The 9,273-nt window shown below is 38.3% G+C and overlaps 1 protein-coding gene across 1 annotated transcript; it reads right to left on the reverse strand.

Annotated features, from left to right (window-relative positions):
- Positions 1-3,800: 3,800 nt before the first annotated feature.
- Positions 3,801-8,962, reverse strand: LOC126080384 (olfactory receptor 140-like). Its single transcript, XM_049891616.1, is given in 4 exon segments — positions 3,801-4,314; positions 4,353-4,790; positions 5,123-5,301; positions 8,849-8,962. Coding segments are annotated over 4 exon segments (1,245 nt in total).
- Between the last annotated feature and the right edge of the window lie 311 nt (positions 8,963-9,273).

Below are 9,273 nucleotides of genomic sequence, written 5' to 3' on the forward strand. Positions count from 1 at the left end.
AGGTTGCCATGCATAGGAACTAGCTCCACAGCAAACAACAACAACAAAAAGTTGGTTAAAGACAAAAAAATAGTTTCCACTATTAAGGACTGAAAAAAGTATCTCAGCCAGGAAATATAAGGATTAATTCTCTCTTACTTCATAAGAAATTTTATTCTCAAATACAATTGTTTCCAATTTATATATATTTGAGGTTATAGCTTTTATTCTTTTCTACCTTCATTAATAAAAAAGATACTAATATCCTACTTTTGCAACTTGTTCATTGGAGTTTACAACTGGGTAATTCATATATTTGACCTTACACTTGGGAATTTACAGCTGGTTCATTGACATATTTGACCTTACACTTTGCAAGTCTCCTGAGAGGAAATTTTACAAAATATCATCCTCACAGATGATGGACAACCTCTGCATTTGGATCATCTTTGCTAATCTACTACTATTACTCTACCTTCTCATCTAACGATTTATACATGATGCCTCCTAAGGTCCCTGAGTGGTGCAGAGGGTTAAGCATTTAACTACAAGCAGGAAAGTTGGCCAATTGAACCCACCCAAAGGTTCCTTGGAAAACAGGTCTGGTGCTCTGCTTTTGAAAGGTCACAACCTTGAAAACCCTATGAGGCAGTTCTACTCTTATACACACGGGTCATCATGAGTCAGAATCAACTCAATGGCAACAAACAACAATGAGACATGCTTTTCATTATCACACACAGATATATTATCTACCTATTTATGTACTTCATGTATCTCTGTGCTATATACGTACACACACACACACTTCAAACAACTACAAAAATCTACATCCAGTTATTATCTTTTGCATCACTCCTTAATAAAACTATTTTCTTCATTATACTTATTTCTAACAAACTTACATTGTTCATTTATTTGTTGACTTGTTTATTACTCATCTAATCCTCACTGGAATTTAAGTTTCACACAACACGACCCTTGTCTATAGTGTTCTACACTATATGCCCAGTCTTTGGAACTGTCTGGCACACTGTAAGCACTGAACAATATTTCTTGGATAAAAAAAAACAAGCCAAAATTTCCTAACTTAATTGGCCACACAGCCGTTTTTCAAGTAATATATTGCATATAACAAAGTATGCAATAACACTGGGAAAAACCCTTAAGAAACAATATTTACCTCTTCAAGATTCTACCTTCATGCCCAAGCAGAGTATCAATTCACTTGCATGGTTGAGTTGCTTATTTTTCCTCCAAACTCCTCTCTTACTTATGGGTCACTTTCTTTTAAATTCAACAGTTATTTATTCATTCCTTGAGTCCATTGAATCCCACTTTTTAAATACACATACTCACTTGAAGGGTAGTACATTCATGGGAATGAGATCATTTTTTCTGACACAGGAATCAAGAGAGTGTGAGTAACCTGGGAAGCTGAAGTCAAGAAAGAGATGAAGGGAAGAAAGTGGCTCCCTCAAAAACAATGGACGAAAGCCTCAAGGACAATCTTTATAAGGAACAGGTCTGTGTTTTGATATTTTTGCATCATGCCAGGAAGCATTGTGTGAAGTGAAAAGAATAAGGGAGACGTAGTCTAAAAATTTGCCAGTGTTGCTTAACCTCATTGAGACTTGTTTTCGTCTTGCAGAAAATGGGGCAAAGGCCTACTAACAATGTTGTTATTGCTAGGTGTTGTCAAGTTGGTTCTGACTCATAGCAACCCCATGTACAGCAGAACGAAACACTGCCTCACCCTGTGCCATCCTCACAATCATTCTAACAATACTTGTGACTAGAATTAAGAGAGTTTTAGTATATAAAGAACCTAACAAAGTGTACCCCTCATAATTGGCCCTTCACAATGGTTAGCTCACTACCCTCAATTAGAGAATGACTAATATTCTCACTGATAAAACCAAAGTATCCTCACACAGAAGATCCAAATATGATTTATCTTATTCATTTTAGGATAAAATTTGCATACTTCCTTTAAGTAAATAGAGAAAAGATTGAAGTTGTCAAAGATTTCATTTTACTCGGATTCACAATCAACACCCATGGAAGCAGCAGTCAGGAAATCAAAAGACGCATTGCATTGGGTAAATTTGCTGCAAATAAACTCTTCAAAGTGTTGCAAAGCAAAGATGTCACCTTGAAGAATAAAAGGCACCTGATCCAAGCCAAGGTATTTTCAATCACATCATATGCATGTGAGAACTGGACAGCGAATAAGGAAGACCAAAGAAAAATTGACCCCTTTGTATTGTGATGTTGGCAAAGAATATTGACTATACCGTGGACTGCCAAAAGAATGAACAAATCTATCTTGGAAGAAGTACAGCCAGAATGATCCTTAGAAGACAGGATGGCGAGACGGTATTTTACATACTCTGGACATGTTGTCAGGAGGGATCAGTCCCTGGAGAAGCATATCATGCTTGGTAAAGTAGAGGGTCAGCAGAAAAGAGAAAGATCCTCAACGATATGGATTGACACAGTGGCTGCAACAGTGGGCTCAAGCATAACAACGGTTGTAAGGATGGCACAGGACCAGGTGGTATTTCGTTCTGTGGTACTTAGGGTAGCTATGAGTCAGAGCTGACTTGACAGCACCTAACAACAACAACATAGTAAGATAGAATGGCCTGCATAAAGAAGCATTATTGCTGGAAAATATTGCTACATGAGAAAAATATCTGCAACAAATTTGACGTAATTTTTCCTGGAGGACAAATTGAATCATTAGGACTGAAAGTAAATTTCTTATATAGAGGCGTAAACATACCACAGAAAGTATATTTTATTTGCAAAGAGAATATGACTGAGATATGGAAGTTCTGGATTTAAATTCTGTACATGAGATCTTAGACATCTGAGGCAAGTAAGTTAACTAAACCTCTTTTTGCTTAAGTTTGCTTCTCTGTAGAATGGGCATATACTGAAACTACAAACTGAGTACATAGATGAAATGACCTAACATTCATTTAATGTAAATACATTTACAGAGCAATAGCTTTGGAACCTTACCTTAAGTCTTTGTGTTGAGATTAAATTAAAAAAAAAAAAATGTTTACCTTCATTGTTTCAAATGGCTCCTCAAGTCTTGGTAAGAAAAAAAAGTCCTTTATAGTCATGAAAAACTGCATGCTACGAGCACATTTGAGAAAATAAGATCATATTAAAGGTAAATTCAAAATGTCTGGCTTATATTTTGTGCTGAAAAAAATTTAGAAACATGATACGAATTGTTTCTTCTATTAGCGCCTCTTGCTTTTCTTGGTAGATTAGTGGTGAACAACAACAACAACAAAAAATCAGAAATGGTTTTTTCATTCCCAACTGTCTATCCTCCCCCCACCCCCTGCCCCCATATATCCAGGAACTTCTTTTCTCTTTTTTGCTTACTGCAGGCAAAACCAAATAAAAAAAAAAGAAGAAGAAGAAGAAGTCCTGAGACCAAGGTGCTGTGGAAAAGCCAGTTTTACCCAAGTAACATATGATTGAAGAATTTCATAAAATAGTAGTGAGACTGGAGCAAAGTGTACTCTAGAATCACCAACAAGAGACTTGCAGTCCTTTCTCTGATGTATATCCTGAATGTATGCACAATGAGCATTGGAACCTCAATAAAGTACATGAAAAACTATCAAAAGCACCTATCAAAGGGCCTAACCACCATTAAATGCTCAATAAATGTTAGTTTCTGGGTCTTGTTTTGATCAGTGATCTGCAAAACTTGAAAATCCTCTTTCACAGTTTACCACAGATATGATCCTTCCTATCTATTTACATCATCACTTTCTGGCATAATGAACAGCCTAAGCTACCCTTGTCTTCAAAAAACTTCTCATGGCATTTTTTACCTCTGTGTTTCTCACTGTATAAATGATAGGGTTTAACATGAGAGTGAGGATTGCAAAAAAGACAGTCAACAACTTGTCCACTGGATAGGTGGCCACGGGACGCATGTAAGTGAATATACAGGGCACAAAGAAAAGTACAACTACAGTAAAATGGGAGCCACAGGTGGAGAGGGCTTTGTGCTGCCCTTCAAAGCCATGGGATTTCAGGGAGCACAGGATGACTATATTGGAGATGAGTAACATGGAAAAAATGAGCAAGCACATGGCCCCACTGTTGGCAGCCACCACAATTCCAAGTATATAGGTGTCTCTGCAGGCAAGCTTCAGCAGTGGGAAGAGGTCACACATGAAATGGTCAATGGTATTGGGGCCGCAGAAGGGCAAGTTGATCACGAAGAGAATCTGCACTGTGGCATGAAGGATCCCGCCAATCCAGGCCACAACCACCAGAAGGTGGCAGAGTCCCTGTCTCATGATGATAGTGTAGTACAGGGGCTTGCAGATGGCTACATGATGATAGTGTAGTACAGGGGCTTGCAGATGGCTACATAGTGGACATAGGCCATGACAATGAGGAAGATGATCTCTGACCCTCCCAGGAAGTGTCCCACAAAGAGCTGAATCAGGCAGCTGCCCAATGAGATGGTTCTCCTCTGGTAGAGCTGGTCAATGATCATTTCGGGGGTGGTGATGGAGGTGTAAGAGGCATCTATAAATGACAAGTAGGTGAGAAAGAAGTACATGGGAGCCGAAAGTGTGGGGCTGAAGGAGATGGTGATGACAATAAGCAGATTGGTCAGCACAGTAAAGAGGAAAATGCACAAAAAGACAATGAAAAGTATTTTCTGCAAGTGTGGATTCTGTGTGAGTCCCAGGAGAATAAACTCAGTCACACTGTTGGGAAGCATGAGACGATCCATTAAGGGAATGATGTCTTTCTGAGACCTGAATTACCTGCAAAAAGATAAAGAAAGATACCTAATTAATGGTGAAAGGGTTATAGTTTGAATTTCACAATATACAAATAGGGTAGTTGCCATAATTATGCAGCTTGTCCTTAGCATCCTTCACCATGGTAACTGGCTCAATTATTCTTTCCTGCTTCCTCCATGTGCTTTCTCCTTATTTTCAGAGACACCTAATCAACTATAAAGCACCTTCTGTAGGGCAACCACTGATGTGTAATTTACTGAGAAAGTACTCGGCAATATACATGAGGGGACTGGATTCTCATCCTGCTTCTGCCTCCAGGTGACTTTGCTAAGTCCTTTCCCTACGCTTCTGAGCCCTTCTCTGCACCTGGGAGCTTAGTAATCGTAACTGTGAAATTTATCTTGGGAGCTTCTAAGTACTGCACACAGGTAAGAGTTATTCCTTCTTCCAGGAGAATTTGCATTCGAGCCCCCAGTTCTAACTGCAGAATGAATGACATTATTGTCTCCTGGTCAAGAAATATCTATCATAAGGAGACAGATTAGGGAATTTTGTAACCAGTTGGAAACACCCACCACAAAACATATGCTATTCATGTCTGTTTCCTTGCTGTGCCTACTAAAGTGTCAAAGAATGTCTGCAGTGTCTGGCACTTACCAAGTAATGAATGCTTGGTGAATTGACACACTTTCTATACAACCCTGTGTAAGAATACACATGCTTCGCCAGTCCATAAGCCTAGGAACCCAAGTGCTCTGGTCCTTCCACTCTCTTTATTACTACTCTCTATGAGAAAAATAAACTTTTGGAAGGAAGTTGCATTCCAGTTTAACGTTTCCTGCAAATTTTGTGGGGTGAGTTGAAAATACTAATTGGCTCTAGGAAACAGCATAGTACCAGATCATTGACTGTCAAGATAATTATAATTTTGGCTCATTAATACTGTTTATTTTATGAAATTATATTGCAATGTAATTTAACTTAGTTCCACTCAGTAAAATTACAGCCTTAATAAAATCAGATAAAACAAACAAACAACCAAAGCTCTTGGATAAGTTTTCAGTCCACGAAGTTCTATCAAGAAAAGGGAATCCTTATTTCCAAAGTTTTAAGAATAGAATTTTAACTTGTAGAAGAGGAAGAAATATATTTTTGGTAAGATAAATAAAATGTTGAATATATATAAATATATACATGCATGTATATATAATATATATACATGCAAACCTATAAAATCTACTTATTACATGTTCACTCATTCAATAGATATTTATTAGACTCTCATTATATACATTAATATTTATGTTTGACTACATAAAGTCATGAAAAAAGTCATTGTTACTGCTTTAGTGATACCTCTCCCTAGCACTTTATTAGCAAAGAGCAATGGCTCATTCATCCATGAGATGAATGATCCTCCTATGTCTTTTGTGCTCCTGCTATATGAATTCTTATGCCTTCTTCTCCCATCCTGCCCAGCAGGTCCATCATCCGTCACTCTTAGTTACAAGATTTTGCATTATTTATACAGTGAGGATAATCATCCCATATTTGGAAGCATAAAATTCCCAGAGAAAAGAGAAAACATAAAGGAAAATTTATTCTTTAAAAATGATGTATTTTCTTTTCAAAGGTAATTAGATAAAGTGCTTTTATTTTTTAATTAGGCAAGATGAAAATCTTACACCTATGTGAAAACACAGTGCAGCAGCTTTTTTACAATTCCTTTATTGTGAGGTGGACTCCCCCAAAAGAGTATGATGTACGCAAAGGAAAAATAAGGCATTATTTATAAAAAGTGTTTTAACAACAGCTATGAAGAAATAGAAATCACTTTGTCTTTTTCCTTTAGTGCAATAATATTTTTCCTTGAAAATGCTTTAAAAAGAAAAATTGTTATCTACAAATATGTTCAACACAATTATTATTAATAAACCAATAAAAAATAAAACTGCATGGCATGTCCAGTATCAGAAAAATGGTGAAGCCAAATATTTTGCATTTCATGCAATGGTGTATAACTTTTAAATGGGATTTTTTTTTTTTAAAGAATTGTGTAATGTCATAGGAAAACTCTTCTCGTCATTTAAGTGGGACAATCTGCATACGAATTTGGACATCTAATTTGATTCTAACTAATTTAAAGATATTTCAATTGAAAGAATGGAAAATAATTTGAAATGTTGTTATTTGGTTGTGGCGGGGGGGGATGAAAGGTGACCATACAGTTTTAAGGTCCATTTAAATCTGAGATTCTACAATTATATTCTTTTCTCAAAAAAATAAAAAAATTCTCACCTATGAACTTATCTGACACAGCTTCATGCCCAGGGCCCCAAGCCACTGTTAAATCACCCAGGCAGAAATAAGGAATAAGTAAAGTTGTAAGATTTAAAGTGCCAATAGCTCAGCTACAATAAATCTCTTTGCTGATTTATAAATGGCACCTTTGAATAATGCATTTCTCTTGAGGCTTAAAAGTGTTACTACATATTCTACTTGCAGGCAACTTCTCTGAAGTTTCTTAGCTGTAGCTAATGAGACCTCAGGAGTATTTCATCATCATTAGCAGAACTTGCCAACCACCCAATTATTTCCAGTTACCTAACTGAACATAAGAGGAGAACTTTTATAACAATCCATCTTTAATTTTTAAATTCTTCCCTAAGTCTACAAGAAGAAAAATCACATGACAAGAGAAAAAAATGAGTTGACCACTTAAGAATAAACTAAAAGATATTAGAATCTGGATATTTTGATAAGAAATTAGCTTAGTGGGCAGTTTCTAGGTGTTTGGCATTATATAAACAGCTGCTAACTTAGTTGTCTAGTGCTGCTATAAGAGAAATACCACAAGTGGATGGCCTTAACAAAGAGAAATTTATTCTCTCTCAGTCTAGGAAGATAGAAGTCCAAATTCTGAGTGCCAACTCTAAGGTAAGGATTTCTTTCTCTGTGGGTTGTGGAGGAAGCTCCTTGTCATCAGTCTTCCCGTAGTCTAGGAGCTTCTCTGTGCAGGAACCTCAGGTCCAAAGAACGCACTCTGCCCTGGCATTGCTGTCTTGGTGGTATGAGTTTCCCAGGTCTCTCTGCTCACTTCTTTCTTTTCTATCTCAAAAGAGATTGTCTCAAGACACAATCCAATCTTGTAGATTAAATCCTGCCTCATTAACACAACTGCCACGAATCCCATCTCATTAATATCCTAGAGATAGGATTTACAACACATAGGAAAATCACATTAGATGACAAAATGATGGACAATCACACAATACTGGGAATCATGGCTTAGCCAAATTCATACACATTCAATTCAATCCATGATATTCCACCCTTTGGCCCCCAAAACTTCATGTTCTCGCCACATGTAAAACACATTCACCCCATCGTATCATAGCAAAAGTCTTAAGCAACTCCAAGTCCAAAATCCAAAAATTCTTTCTCATCTGTGAAATCTAGAATAGAAGTTATCTGCTTCCAAAGTACAACGGTGGGACAGGCACAAACTAAATATTTCCATTACAAATGGAAGGAAAGAAGGGATAACAGCCAGGATGCAAGTCAGCAGAACACATTACATTTGCCCTTAAGACTTTGAAAGTAATCCTCTGTTCTCTGAAACCATCTACACAAAGGCCCTGTCCTCCAGATCTAGCTATTGGCCATGCTTTCTGGATTCTGAGTGGAGGTCTCTCGGCCCTGGGCCTCTGTTCCACCTTCCAGGCCCACTGGGACAGCAACTCTGCTCCTTCAGCTTTAGGCGCACCATTCTCCTAGTCTATCTGAGTGGTGACTCCACTCTTAGAAATACCAGAGGCCATGGCTCCACCCTTTGAGACCCCAGAGGTTGTGGCCATACCCTTTGAGACTGAGGCAGCTTGTTTTCCTGTGTTCCTTGTCTTTTCAGCTTCTGCCTCCTGGTTTCTTGTCCTCTCAGTCCCTAGGGCCTCACAACCCACATCTGCCCTGCTGGGGAAAGTTTTCCAAAGCTCTGTAGCTCCACTGGTAAGTATCTGGAGGCACCCCACTCTGCCAAGAAGCCTACTGCCAAAGGCCCTCAGCTCTCTCACTCTGTGGGTGGCATCCAGTGTCATCTCACGCTGGTCTCCTTGTTCTGCCACTGCTGGTTCTCTGCCGCTGCTTCTTGCCATCTGTGCCATCTCCAGTGTAACAGCTCTCTTCATTTCCCTCTGAATCCTCTATACATTCACTGTTTCAAAACTGCTTCCACATTTTAGGTATCTCTTAGAGCAGCACCCCACTCTTGGTACCAAATTCTTAGTTATCTATTGCTGATATAACAGAAATGCCACAGATGGGTGGCTTTAACAAAGAGAAATTTATTCTCTCACCATCTGGGAGGCTAGAAGGCCAAATTCAGGGTTCCAGCTCTAAGGGAAAACTTTCTCTGTCCTTGGGTTCTGGACAAAGATCCTTGGCATCAACCTTCCTGTGGTCTAGGAGCTTCTCTGTGCAGGAATCACAGGTCCAAAGG

The sequence above is a fragment of the Elephas maximus genome, chromosome 7 (assembly GCF_024166365.1).
Source record: "Elephas maximus indicus isolate mEleMax1 chromosome 7, mEleMax1 primary haplotype, whole genome shotgun sequence".
Taxonomy (NCBI): domain Eukaryota; kingdom Metazoa; phylum Chordata; class Mammalia; order Proboscidea; family Elephantidae; genus Elephas; species Elephas maximus.